General features: G+C 47.5%; 1 protein-coding gene across 10 annotated transcripts in view; it reads left to right on the forward strand.

Annotated features, from left to right (window-relative positions):
* Positions 1-14,381, forward strand: part of PLEKHA4 (pleckstrin homology domain containing A4) — a 31,931-nt gene that overhangs the window by 10,268 nt on the left and 7,282 nt on the right. For 8 of the 10 annotated variants that reach the window (XM_028483691.2, XM_028483698.2, XM_028483689.2 and 5 more), the window contains 13 exons: positions 823-895; positions 1,010-1,110; positions 1,261-1,370; positions 1,953-2,162; positions 2,522-2,801; positions 3,425-3,511; positions 4,485-4,532; positions 4,654-4,734; positions 4,894-5,043; positions 6,336-6,434; positions 8,322-8,462; positions 9,754-9,859; positions 9,925-10,001. In XM_028483691.2, the coding sequence (XP_028339492.1) occupies positions 823-895; positions 1,010-1,110; positions 1,261-1,370; positions 1,953-2,162; positions 2,522-2,801; positions 3,425-3,511; positions 4,485-4,532; positions 4,654-4,734; positions 4,894-5,043; positions 6,336-6,434; positions 8,322-8,462; positions 9,754-9,859; positions 9,925-10,001 (1,563 nt within the window). The remainder of the gene's footprint in view (positions 1-822; positions 896-1,009; positions 1,111-1,260; positions 1,371-1,952; positions 2,163-2,521; positions 2,802-3,424; positions 3,512-4,484; positions 4,533-4,653; positions 4,735-4,893; positions 5,044-6,335; positions 6,435-8,321; positions 8,463-9,753; positions 9,860-9,924; positions 10,002-14,381) is intronic. The other 2 variants (XM_028483696.2, XM_028483690.2) reach the window with 1 other exon arrangement.

The following is a 14,381-nucleotide window of genomic DNA, read 5'->3' on the forward strand; positions in this document are numbered from 1 at the left end:
GGACGCGCAGGCTCAGCGGCCATGGCTCACGGGCCCAGCCGCTCCGCGGCATGTGGGATCTTCCCGGACCGGGGCACGAACCCGTGTCCCCTGCACTGGCAGGCGGACTCTCAACCACTGCGCCACCAGGGAAGCCCGGAATCTGTGTTTTAATGAGCCCTCCTGGTGATTCTTATGTGCACCCGAGTTTTAGATTCCCTGGAAGCCAGCAAATTAGGGTAAGGAACTTGAGATTTATTCTAAGTGTGACGGGAAGCTCTGTTTTGAGCAGGGGATTCACATGGTCTGATTTATAATTTTAAAAGATCATGCTGCTTCTGTGGGAATGGATTGAAGAGGAGAAGAGGGGCACAAGGTTAGAGATGGAGCAGTTCTGGAAGAGGAGATGGGGAGATGCAGGATTCAGGGTATGGCTCAGCATCACCTTCCTGGTCTCTCTGTGTCTCACACTCCATAATGATCGGGCCAAGTCTTCCTATATCAAGCCGCTGCCCGCGTGTGGTACAGTATCTGTCCCAATCTTCCTGTAACTTCTCAATCCCCAATTGACACATGAGGAAAAAATGAGGTTTCTAGTGGGGAAATGACTTGCTTAAGGGCACAGTTTGAAAGTGGTGGAGCTAAGAGTCAAACTCAGGTCCACCTGTGTCCAGAATCTATGTCCTCTCAACTGCAACCCACTGGTTTCCAGTTCTCCATCTGAATCTATTGCACTAAACATGTGTCTCTGCTTCTCTCCTTTCTTTGGGTCTTTGGCCCCAAGTGTCACTGTCTCCATCTCCTTTTTTCCCTCCCCCCTCTACTCCCACTCTGTCTCTCCAGGACAGCTCCGGGCTCCGGCTCTGGAAACGCCGCTGGTTCGTCCTCTCTGGCCATTGCCTCTTCTATTACAAGGGTCAGTGCCCCAGCTGGCATGGGGTGGGCGGGCCCCCCTCCCACCCTTCCTTTCCTCTAGCCTCTTGGCCTCTAGATCCCTGTGTGACACTTGACCCCAGCCTGTCTTTTGCAGACAGCCGCGAGGAGAGCGTCCTGGGAAGCGTCCTGCTCCCCAGCTACAGTATCAGGCCAGATGGTCCAGGAGCCCCCCGAGGGCGGCGCTTCACCTTCACCGTGAGTCCATCCAACCCCCATGGGCACTAAGGCACTAGGCGATGGGGGCAGTCATGGAGCATCCATTATTGGAGATAAAGACCAGGGTCCATGGCATCCTTCTTTTTAGACGGCCCGGCGGCCGGGTCCTCCAGCTCTCTCTTCCCGCAGGCGGAGCACCCGGGCATGAGGACCTACGTTCTGGCGGCTGACACGCTAGAGGACCTGAGGGGCTGGCTACGGGCGCTGGGGCGGGCCTCCCGCGCGGAGGGGGACGACTGGTGAGTATAAGTACAGGCCACGCCCCTGACGCTCTACCTCCAGTCTGGGTCCTGCAAATTATCCGGCTAACCCCTCCCCTTAAGGCCCTGCCCTCTTCAGTGTCCAATCACTGTTCTTCTAGCTATGGAAACTCCGCCCTTCAGGCCCCACGTCCAGGGGACTTCATCTCCAGTCAGCAAAGTCTATCTCTTGTAAGCTCCGCCCACCGTTTTGTCCATCAATATTGCTCACTCTCTAACTGGCTCCCGCAGAAGTCTCCACCCCCTGAGGCTGCCCCCTAAAAAATGTCAGATTGAAAAAAAAAGGAAGGCTCCAGGCTCTGTCTGCCTGCCCCAATTTTCTGGCTGGAGACGCATAGTCTAGGGCATTGGGCCCAGCGACCTGGACGGACCTTGTGGCCCTGTACAAGTCACTTCCAACTCGGGCCTCAGTTTCCCCATCTGTAAAATGGGGAAAACAATTTACAGTGCACTACCTCCTCTTTTTTCTCTGTAGGTTCCTGTGTCCTTATCTGTGAAATGGGAATAAGGGCTGTTATAAAGTTCAAAGGAGTGATGTCTTTTTCTGTGTCCACTCGTTAGTGGGCAACCCAGGTCATCTGCACGTCCCCAGACTGGGGAGGGCCCTGGCGGCCCCGGTGGTCCCCCAGAGGCGAGCAGAGGGGAAGAGGGGCGCGGCTCAGAATCACCGGAGGTGGCTCGTCTCTCCAGAGGTCGTGGCCGGCTGCTCACTCCCAGCCCCCTGGCTGACCTCCAATCTGGACCCCGAATTTGGAGGACAAGGAGCCCAGAGTGAGTTGGACGAGGGAGTCTGGGACGAGAAGGTTCTATAGGGCTGAGCTTCAGAGGAAATGCTGTGGGCGTGGCCGAAGGGCGGGGCTGGGACTGATTAGGGGAGTGACTTAGTGCTTTCTCACTGATGTGTGTGACTTGCTGGGTTCTTGTGGGCTCAGTGCCTGTCGGGGAGAAGTCTTAAGGGGGGGATACCACAAAGAGGGAAATTATTCAGGATCTGGCTACTAGAGGAGGGTTCTACTCCAGAGGGACAGGGAGACACCCTGAAGGGAGGCACATCTTTGAGGCTGGCTTGATGGGTAGTAGGATGAGGGGGCTCTAGCTGACGCAGTTCGCCTATTCTGTCTTCCCTACAGCCTGTTCACACCCTTCTCTCGCCCTCCCTCCCCTCTGAGCCTCCCCCGGCCCCGTTCTGCTCCTGCACGCAGACCCCCTCCCTCCTCTGGAGACACAGCACCTTCTGCCAGACCCCATACCCCCCTGAGTCGCATCGATGTCCGGCCTCCCCTGGATTGGGGCCCCCAGCGCCAGACACTCTCCAGGCCCCCCACTCCCCGACGAGGACCCTCCTCCGAGGCTGGGGGAGGAAGGGACCCCAGGAGTCCCCAGCACTGGAGTCAGGAGGCCAGAACCCCGGTGAGCAGAGGTGATGGGGAGAGGGACTAAATCTCCCATTTGGCCATGGGGCTGTCTTTCTAGGCTGGTCTCTAGGCCACTGGCCCCTGGGTATCATGGGAATTGTAGTTCAGCATAATCACAGCTGGGTTCAGATGTGAAAGGGAGAGTGAACTTTAACTCCCATGAGTTCTCAGGGCTCTCTTCAGGCTGCTCTTCGGCCATTACCCCTTAAGCATTGTGGAGATTGTAGTCCAGAATACTCTCCTCTAGGACACTGCTGTGAGAGGTAGCGTCGATTGCATCTGCCTTGTGTCTCCAGTTTATCTTTCCAAGTTGGTCACCTACTGTTTTCTCTGAGCATCACGGGACTGTAGTCCAGAAAACCCACAGCTAACCACGAATGTGAGAGTGAGAGTAGACTGCAACTTCCATTGGTCCCTGGGACTGTTTTGCCAGGCTTTCCATTTATCATCAGTCTCTGTGTCCCCACAATGGCACACAGCTGGAGAGCAGATAGTTGAGGAAGTTCTGGGGGCCCAGTTCTGAACCTCAAAGAGTCTCCTAAGGCACTGCAATTCCGGATACATCCATTCTAATATTTGTTACTAAGGCATGCCAATTTCTAAACATCTCTCTTTCAGTATTCCTCCCAGGCCCCCTCTGGTTCCTCCACATATCTCCAGCTCCCTCCAAGGCCTCCTGGGACCCGGGCTTCCATGGTTTTATTGGTAGGTATGCTGGGGCACCTCGAATCTGCCAGAGCCCCCTCCCTTGCTTTCTTTGCTATGGTGAATGTCATCGCCTGGACTCGTGTGCCTAGAGAAAACTGGGTATTTCAAGGTGCCTGGATATATATTAGTTTCCTAGGGCTGCTGAAAACTGGGTGGCATATATGTATAGAATATCTCTCCATTCATTCATATAATTTTCTAGGTCTGTCATTTGAGTTTTTCCATGGAGATTTTGTGTGCTATTAGTTAAGGTAATTCCTAAATTCCTGATAGTTTTTTTGTTTTTTTTGGCCATGCTGTGTGGCTTGAGGGATCTTAGTTTCCTGACCAGGGTTTGAACCCAGGCCACTGGTAGTGAGAGCGTCGAGTCCTAACCACTGGACCACCAGGGAATTCCCTCCTGATAGTTTTTATAGTTATTTGAATGGTATATTCCTCTTTTTTAAAAAATATTTTCTAGTTATTGATCGTGTAGAGATATGCTATTAATGTTTGTAACTTCATTTTACACCTGGCATCCTTGCTGAATTCTCTTATTTATTCTAATAATTTTTTATGCTATTTTTTGGGGGGGTAGATGAGCACATCATCTATAAATAATGATGGTTTTATCATTCCCCTTTCTATCCTTACACTTTTATTCTTTTTCTTATCTTATAGCATTGATCAAGATCTCTAATAGTGTGTTAAACTGTAAGAGTGGTAGTGAGCATCCTTATTTTATTCTCAGTCATAAAGGAACTCTCTAAGTTTTCTCGATTAGTTATTTATTTGCTATAGCCATTTGGTAACAAAGACCACTTCCTAAAGCCAAAAGTCTGGCAATTGGTCTACTGAGGTTTGCTAAAGCTTGGAACAAAGCTAATAAGGACAGAGGTGTCTGTTAGTAGAAACAGGGCTCAGCTCAGCGCTGAACTACAATAAGGACCTGTTTGGGCATGTGACCTCCAACTTTTCTCTTTCTCCTCAGCCGGGTCCCCCTCTAGACTCAACCTTCCACCAAAGCTTGGAGACAGACGTAAGTTCTCCTGATCGAACCCTTGCTGAGTTCCCAGAGCTGAGGAGAGAATGTTTAAATTGTGGGGCGGGGGGAAGAGCCAGATCTGGTCCATAAATAGCTCCTGTCCTCCTTTCCCCAGACTCTGTTGACCAAGTTGTGTGGGCAGGACCGGCTTCTGAGGAGGCTGCAGGAGGAGATAGATCAGAGGCAGGAGGAGAAGGTACAGGGTTCTGGGACAGGGGAGGGGCATCTGGCCTCTCCACCTGCCCTTAGCCCATCCTGATCCACAGCATACCCAAGGATATGGGAAGACACCTTTTCTCTCTTCCTGAGGCTGGGGGTGGTTTCAGAAGTCTAACCATCTTCTCTTCCGGTGCAGGAGCAGCTAGAAGCAGCCCTAGAATTGACTCGACAGCAGCTGGGCCAAACAACCAGGGAGGCTGCAGCTCCTGGGAGGGCTTGGGGGCGCCAGCGCCTCCTGCAGGACCGACTAGTCAGTGTGAGGGCCGCTCTTTGTCACCTGACCCAGGTGAGCATCTGGGAAGGGGCATACCTCCAAGGAGACCCCAGGATTCTACAGGTTGTTACTAAAGGGAACTTGGCCCCAAAGGCTCTTGGGAAGGTGGTTCTTGAGAATCCCCCCAATTTTAAGCCAATGATCTTGACATTCCTAGATGGTGAGGGGCAAGCAGCCAAGAAACAGTAGTATTTAATTTAGCCATTTAAGGGGCAGATGTTTTTTTTTCCTGAGATAGATTTAGTTTCCAGTCTAGTAAGTTCTTATTTATTTATTTATTTATTTTTGGCGGCGTTGGGTCTTCATTGTCGCGCGAGGGCTTTCTCTAGTTGCGGCGAGTGGGGGCTACTCTTCGTTGTGGTGCACGGGCTTCTCGTTGCAGTGGCTTCTCTTGTTGCAGAACACGGGCTGTAGGCGCATGGGCTTCAGTAATTGTGGCACGCAGGCTCAGTAGTTGTGGCACACGGGCTTAGTTCCTCCACGGCATGTGGGATCTTCCCGGACCAGGGCTTGAATCTGTGTTCCCTCCATTGGCAGGTGGATTCTTATTAACCACTACGCCACCAGGGAAGTCCCAAGGGGGTGACTTTGATACGGACTTCCTGGCTTTGAATCTCAGTTTCCACTCATAGTTACTGTGTGACCTTAGAGAATTTACTTAATCCCTCTGGGCCTTAGATGCCTCTCATATAAACTTGAGATAATAAAAATAATATTTACTTCATAGGGCTAGTGTGAAGTTTTCATAAATATATGTAAATGAATGAATGTTTAACACTTTTGTACCTAGTATATGGTAAGCAATACTTGTGTTAGCTGTAATTATTACTCTCTGTAAAGTGGAGACATTAATAGTACCTACCTCAAAAGAATTAAATGAGAGCTAAGAACAGTGCCTGGCACATAGTAAGTGCCAAATAAATGTTAGCTGCTATTGTTATTGGTATTGGCAAGGAAGTTTCTGCTGCCCAGGGGTGTATAGGTCTCGTGGTCTTGTCTGTTTCAAGAATTCATTAGATCTGTAGACTCTGCCGCCCTAGAGGAGTGCAGAGGTAATCCAGAAGATTCAGGGAAAGCTGTTATTTGTCTACACTAGCAGTTCATTGGAATGGCAGGTTCAATACAGACTCTGGTGTTCCCAGTAGTCTGAGCAAAGAGGCCCTTGGGACTTGCAGTCCGTATGCCCCCTAGGGCACCTGGGGCCAGGCCACCCTTCCTCCTGCTAATCTAGGAAAAGATGGGATTGGGAAAGATCTGGTGGGAAGGCCTGCTAACTCTCTGTCTCCCCCTTTCTGGGGCCTGAGGAGCGAGAGCGGGTTTGGGACATGTACAACAGCCTGGAGCAGGAGCTGAACACCTTGAGAGAGACCCTTGAGTACCTGCTGCACCTCGGGTCCCCCCAGGTACACACCTGCCCCAAGCCCCCAAGCCCCACCCTGCACTCCAAGATCACTTGGAAACCCTTTTGGCATTTAAGCCCCTCCCATAGAACAAAAGCCCCTCCCACGTTATCTTTAGCCCCTCCCCCTCTGCCTTTGCCTTTCATTTAAAACCCAGTAATTAAGACAGTGCCCTTAATTTCAAGACCTATCTTCAGATTCGGAACTACTGCCCCGTCTGGTTCTAAATCTCTCCCCTTACTTTGAAGCCCTACCCTTGGGGTCAAAACTCTGCCCCTCAGCCCTGTCACATCCTGCAAGTTCATCTCTTGCATTCTGCATCCTGACTTTCACTTTTAAATTTATTCTCTGGAGGCTCCAGTTCTAAATCCAATCCCTTAGTTCAAGCCCCACTCCTGAAGCCCCATTGCTTGGCCTCAGACCCACGTCTTCATTCTAAGCCTAGCAATAGAGTTTCTAAATCATGTACCTTCAACTAAAAATTCTGGCTTCTAGTATTAAATGCGTACTCACAGGTTTAAGCCCCACCCTCTTCATACTAACCCCCTCCCACTTCCTCCTAAAATCCACCCCTCAACGCTAATCCCCCACCTACTGGTGTTAGATATTCCTCAGCACCAGCAATATATGAAAAGAACAATACATCACAACCAAATTAGGCTTATTACAGGAATGCAAGGTTAATTTAACACTTGAAAATAAGTTCATGTAGTTCGCTACATTTAATAAAATAAAGAAAAAAAACCGCATGGTCATCTCAATAAATGCAGGAAAAACATTTTAAAAATTTAATATCCATTCATGATAAAATCTCTCAGCAAAGTAGGAATATAAATCAACTTCCTTAATCTGATAAGGCATCTATAAGAAACTTAAACTTACAGCAAACATTATTGTTGGCAGTGAAATGTTGAAAACTTTTCCCCAATATTTGGAATAAGACAAGAATGTCTGCTATGGCCAGTTCTAGGCAGCATTGGCCCAGGGATCCTAGGCAGTACAAGGGAGTCTGAGACATAAATCAAAGGTATAAGGACCAAAGAGGAAGACGCAAAGCTGCTTTTATTTAAAGATGACAAAACTGTGTGTGTAGAAAATCCAAAATAATCTCCAGAAAGATTGGTAGAATAAGCCAATCCAGCAAGGTAACTGAATGCAAGGATAACATGCAAAAATCAGTTGTCTTCCTGTATGCTAATAACAAACAATTAGAAAATAAATATTCATAAACAATAGTGTTTACAATTAACATAAACAGATTAAATATCTAGGGAGAAATATAATGAAAGATATGCGCGACATCTACTCTGAACGCCACAAAATGTCATTGAGAGAAATTGAAGACCGATATAAATGGAGAGATGTACTATGTTCGTGGATAGGAAAGACACTAATGTAAAGATGTGGTCTCCCCAGACTGATTTCCCCAGTGGGGATATTATATTCGATCCCAGTACAAATCCAGAAGGCTTTTATGTGGAGTTTGCCAAGCTGACTCTAAATTCTATTTGGAAGTGCAAAAGGCCAAACGTAGACAAGGCAGCCTGCAAAAACAAAGCTGGAGGATTAACACAACTGGATATCAATCAAGTCTGACTGTAAAGCTACAGTTAATAAGAGGGCAGTATAGTATTGACGCAACATTCGACAAATGGAACAAAGGGAAGAATAGAATATTCAGAAACAGACCCACATATATTTATATGGTCACCTATTTATAAGAGAGGTAACACTACAGAGCCATACAGAAAAAAAACAATGTTTATGATAAATGATAATGGGTAAGTGGGATATCTAAATGGAAATTTCAGACCCTTTCCATGGCCTATCAACTTTAACCCTCCTTGCATTTTCCCACCTTTGTGTAACAAATTCCTTTCCTCTCCCCAGGACAGAGCATCTGCTCAACAGCAACTGTGGATGGTGGAAGACACACTGGCAGGTCTGGGGGGCCCCCAGAAACCACCCCACCGCACTGACCCTGACTCCCCACGCCCTGCACTCCAAGGCGAGGAGTCCTCAGAGAGGGAGGTGAGGCTCATCTTTTCCCCCACCCCCAGCTTCCTGTTCCATCTGCCCCTGGCCCAACTTATTACCTGCTCACCTCTTTCTCTCTCCCTCGATCAGCTAACCAACCTCAGGCATACATCCTAAGCTCTGGAAGCCTTTGTTTTCTTACTGGCTATACTATGATCATTGTCCAGTGGTGTGCTGGACCCAGTTCCCAACAGCTCCCAAGGTCCGATTGCCTGCGTCTCTTCTCAACTCCACATTCAATGATGTCATGTTGGTAGCTTGCAATTGACCGTGGTGGAAGTATTTACACCGTGGAAACTGGCAAATGCTACGAACCAGGGCTCTTTTCTCCCAGAGGGCGTTTGTTGAACATTTACCGGACACCGCTGATCGTAACCCCTACCTTGCAGGGTACTGTGAGAAAGAGAAACTGTGACGAGAAAGTGCCTGACATAGAGTAAGCAGTCAGGAATCAGGAGCCACTGTGGTCATAGCTGATCATCAGATCATGCATCCGGGAGACCTGGGTTTAGAGCTCAGCTTTGCTATCTTTGTGACATCAGTCATTGACCTCATTCTCTGAGCCTCAGTTTCCCCTTATATCAAATAGGGATAATAATAGCTGTCTCGTAGATTTACCGAGTGGATTCAATGAGATAAGGCTGATAAAGTACTTAGCACCATGCCAGATGCATAATCATTACAAAACCTCACACGTATAATGCCCTGCCATGTGCCAGGCACTGTTCTAAGTACCTTACAGGTATCGATTCAATCCTCATATCAGGGACTCCCCTGGTGGTCCAGTGGTAAAGAATCCGTCTTACAATGCAGGGGACGCAGGTTTGATCCCTGGTCAGGGAACTAAGCTCCCACATGCCACGGTGCAGCTAAGCCCTCGCGCCACAACTACAGAGCCCACGTGCCCTGGAGCCTGTGCACCACAGCTAGAGAGTAGCCTGCGCGCTGCAATGAAGAGCCCACGTGCCACAAGGAAAGATCCCGCATGCCTCAAAGAAGATCCGGTGCGCTGCAACTAAGACCTGACGCAGCCAAAAAACAAACAAACAAAAAGGCTGTAGGTTAAAATCCTCATATCAAAAAGTGAAATATGGCACAGAGAGGTAAAGTAACTTGCCCAAGGTCACACAGCAAAAAAAATGGCAGAGCTGAGGTTTGGAAACCAGATCTGGCTCCTGGTTTTCAATCTTAATCCTACTTATGCAGTGTCTCAATTGCTAAGTGCTTGAAAATGGTAATAATAATGGTAATGATAATTATTATTCCCCTTTCCTGACCTCTCCAGAGCCTGCCTGAGTCCTTGGAACTGAGCCTACCCCGGTCCCCTGAGGCTGACTGGGGGCGGCCCCCAGGGGGCGACAGAGAGCTTGCCAGCCCTCGCTCAGGTGAGCGTCTGGAGTCGGGAGGGACTCGCTCGCCATTCCTGGTCCTCACCAGTCCCATTCTGCTCCTCCAGGTCTTGGATCTCCAAGGGTCTCCCGGGCTTCCAGCCCTGAGGGTCGCCGCCCCCCTTCGCCACAGCCAGGAACCAAGGTAGGCAGTCCATCTGGCCTCCTCAGGTCCACTGTAACCCTTTGACCACCACAGGAAGGACCCCCTGTCCCCACTCTTGGGGAAACATCTGGGAGAGAAGAGTTTTAAGGCCACACCCTGGAGCAGAGACTGCGAGATTTATTAAGAGCGCTGGGACTGAATTTTGTCTCTGCCACTTCTAAGCTGTGTGACTTTGGGTCAGTTATGAAATCTCTCTGCCTCCATTTTCTCATCTGCAAAATGGAGCTAATAGCGGTGTCTACCACCTAGGGCTGATGTGAAGAGTCAAATTAGATGAATGCCCATAAAGCTTGAAAGTAGTGCCTTAGAGCAAGCACTTCATTCATTCATTCATTTATCAATCATTCATTCAATATATACTTATTAAATACCCTCTTCACTGTCTAATAAGGTAGCCAGTAGTCACATGGGGCTATTTAAATTTAAATGAATTTAAATGAAATAAAATAAAAAATTCACTCTCACTCACTAAATTTCAAGTGTTCAGGAGACATAAGTGACCAGTGGCTACCCTGTTGGACAGTGAAGATATAGAACATTTCCACCAGGGAAAGTTGTATCACAAAGAGCTGTTTAGGTGCTCAGGACCCAAACGTGAACAAGATGAGAAAAAAAATCCTTCTCTCATGAATCTGACATTCTAGTGGGAAGAGGCAGGTAATAAATAATTTACTATAAATTATATGTTCTGTGTGCTAAATAAATAAAAACAGCACGGTGAGGGGATTTGGGATACTTGGAAAAGAGGTGCAATTGTCAATGGCTTGGTCTGGGGAAGCTTCTGGAGAGGTGATGCTTGTGCAGATACCCGGAGGAGGTAAGGGAGCAAGCCTTGGGGCTGTCTGGTGGAAGAGCATTAGAGGCAAAGGGGAACAGTGTTTGCAAAGGTTCCGAGGCAGAAGACTGGCGTGTTGGAGGAGCAGCTAGAAAGCCAGTGTGGCCGTAACCGAGTAACCGAGCAAGAGGGAGAGGGGTGCTGATGAGGACAGAGGGGTAATAGGGACAGATCGTGCTGGGCCTTGTCGTCCAAGGTGAGGACTTAGCTTTGACACTGGATGAGCCCAGAGCCATGGAGGATCTGAGCAGGCACTGAGATGCTGTAAATGGGAACTGGCGCCCTCTGGCGGCCACATGGGGGAACAGACAGTGAACAAGGGCTGCGGCAGGGAACCAGTGAGAAGGTGACTGGGCTAGTCCAGCCGGGAGAGAACAGTTGTTTGCACTAGGTTAGAAAAAGTGGAGATGTCGAGACAGAGTCGGATTCTAGATATACCGGTTTTCAAACCTTGTTCAAAACCCTTGGTACCAGATGTTGTTTAAAATGCAAAGTTTTGCAGATTCTAGTAATTCGGTGCAAATACTGTGTACTGTGCGTTCTATAACACCGCCTGCCATGTCTGGAGCAGCACACTTAAGCAAACACATTACCATTTCTCCAATAAAATGTATGAATATGCATATGAAATGGGATAAAAGCTATAAATAACATCACCATTTAAATGTCAAGTTAAAAAAAATAGCAATGAATTACTTAAATCGAGTCAGGGGAATAAAAATAGCTTATAAATATCAGGTGCTTTTTATTTTTTTTATTTTTGGGAGAGTTATTTATCTTTTTGAATTTTTGAATTTTATTTTATTTATTTTTTTATACAGCAGGTTCTTATTAGTTATCCATTTTATACATATTAGTGTATATATGTCAATCCCAATCTCCCAGTTCATCACACCACCACCACGCACCCGCGCCACTTTCCCCCCTTGGTGTCCAGACGTTTGTTCTCTACATCTGTGTTTCAATTTCTTCCCCAGGCGCTTTTTATTTCTAAGGAAGATGTCCTGGGTTCCTGATGCCTGCAGCCAGTATGCAGTTTTTGTTTTTTGATTTTTTTAAGGCGGTGGGTGGTTTATCCTTTCTCTTCATGGAGTGTGAAATTCTACTGTTACAGGCTGTATGTAGAGATGCCACAATTTCTTTTTTAAATTAAAAAATTGTTTTCTATTGAAGTATAATTGATTTACAATGTTGTGTTAGTTTCAGGTGTACAGCAAAGTGATTCTTTTCCATTATAGGTTATTACAAGATATTGAATATAGTTCCTTGTGCTATACAGTAGGTCCTTGTTGTTTATTTTATATACAGCAGCGTATATCTGTTAATCCCCAATTCTTAATTTATCCCTCCCTCCCTTTTCCCCTTTGGTAACCATAATTTTGTTTTCTGTGTCCATGAGTCTGTTTCTATTTTGTAAATAAGTTCATTTGTATCATTTTTCAGATTCCATATATAAGTGATATCATATGGTATTTCTCTTTCTTCACTTAGTATGATAATCTCTAGGTCTATCCATGTTGCTGCAATGGCTTTATTTCATTCTTTTTTTTTAAATAGCACTTTTATTTTTTAAAATTTATTTATTTATTTATTTATTTTTGGCTGTTTTGGGTCTTTGCTGCTGCGTGTGGGCTTTTCTCTAGTTGCGGCGAGCGGGGGCTACTCTTCGTTGCGGTGCACGGGCTTCTCATTGCGGTGGCTTCTCTTGTGCGGCATTCTTTTTTTTTAAATAGCACTTTTATTTTTAAAAATTAATTAATTAATTTATTTATTTTTGGCTGTTTTGGGTCTTTGCTGCTGCGCGTGGGCTTTTCTCTAGTTGCGGCGAGCGGGGGCTACTCTTCGTTGCGGTGCAGGGGCTTCTCATTGCGGTGGCTTCTCTTGTGCGGAGCACGGGCTCTAGGCGCACGGGCTTCAGCATTTGTGGCACGCGGGCTCAATAGTTGTGGCTCGTGGGCTCTAGAGCGCAGGCTCAGTAGTTGTGGCACATGGGCTTAGTTGCTCCGCGGCACGTGGGATCTTCTCGGAGCAGGGCTCGAACCCGTGTCCCCTGCACTGGCAGGCGGATTCCTGCCCACTGTGCCACCAGGGAAGCCCCTATTTCATTCTTTTTATGGCTGAGTAATATTCCATTGTATATATGTACCACATCTTCTTTATCCATTCATCTCTCGATGGAGGTTGCTTCCATGTCCTGGTTATTGTGAATAGTGCTGCCATGAACATTGCGGGGGGGGAAATACCACAATTTCTTGTTTGCATAATAATAATGCCCAGGAAAATCGTAGACACGTTCCAAACATTTCGGATGTCGGCTTCTTCTAGGCACTGCCAACAGTGTCTTGTGTGTGTGCCTGTGGCTCCAGCACGCCCATGAGCAGACCACCTGAGCCTGGCATCCTTCAAGCCTGTCATTGTTATCTCTCATTGCTGTCGGCTATTAATATTATTACTATGTTTGGCTGCACCGTGCAGCTTGTGGATCTTAGTTCCCTGACGAGGGATTGAACCCGGGCCCTCGGAGTCCTAACCACTGGACCGCCAGAGAAGTCCCTCGGTGACATTTTTACAGGAGCACAGCGACATTATGGAGCTCTTTGATCCACCGTATACATTTTTTTCAGAGCTCAGTTTTCATCAGCTGTTATCTTCGCAAACTCATCAATTGTAATTTCTGACCTGCAGATGCTCTGCCACCCAGGTATTAAAATATTTTACATCATATACTTCTTTAGTGTTGCCAGCTGATGCTCATGATCAATGCTCTGGTCTTCATGGAATGTTCTAGCTTGTTTCATGACCAAAGGCCATTCAGGGGCATCCAGTTACTTCCTCATGAACACAGGGTCCCGGTCTTCAGGTTTTGCCGTCTGCAGAGCTTCTCTACTTGTCATCAGTTCCTGGTGTCACTGTCCCAGTAAAACTTCTGCAACGTGTCTTTCTGTTTATGTCACATCACATCTTGAGGGTCCTATTTAGTGAGATGTCCCTGTAGAGACTCCACAATCCTGTTCCTGACGTGATTCTACTTTCTGAGCTCTTGGAAGTGACAGATGCTTCTGTTTCTTTTCACTCTCTTTGGGGCGACCTTTGGCTCTTTTTGACACCTTCAGAGAGCAATTCAACTAGAAGTCGTAAGTAACAAAACAAAACACAAAGCAAGAGAATTGCAGTTGACGGCAGAAGCCCGGTGGGTGTGACTCAGGCGATGTCTCACCTCATGAACACTGGGTGCATATTGGCACCGATTTAGAAAAACAAATGTCAGTTTCAGATTTTTTTTTTTTTTTTGGAAATGACAGATAAGAAATTTGGGAAACTGACTTTGAAGGTGGAGCCAACAAGTTTGCCATTCTCATTGGTGCTGGGGTGGTCCTTGGCCTCTTGTGGGCTGGGCTTTGTCCGGCCACTGGGGCTCCTGCACTGAATCAGGCCAGATCCCAGGCATCAGGAACCTCAGACACAAGCACTATCAGAACAGGCGGAGGGAGGCGTGTGCTGAGATGGGGAAAGCACGAGGCATT

This window comes from Physeter macrocephalus, unplaced genomic scaffold (genome assembly GCF_002837175.3).
Source record: "Physeter macrocephalus isolate SW-GA unplaced genomic scaffold, ASM283717v5 random_57, whole genome shotgun sequence".
In the NCBI taxonomy this organism is placed as follows: domain Eukaryota; kingdom Metazoa; phylum Chordata; class Mammalia; order Artiodactyla; family Physeteridae; genus Physeter; species Physeter macrocephalus.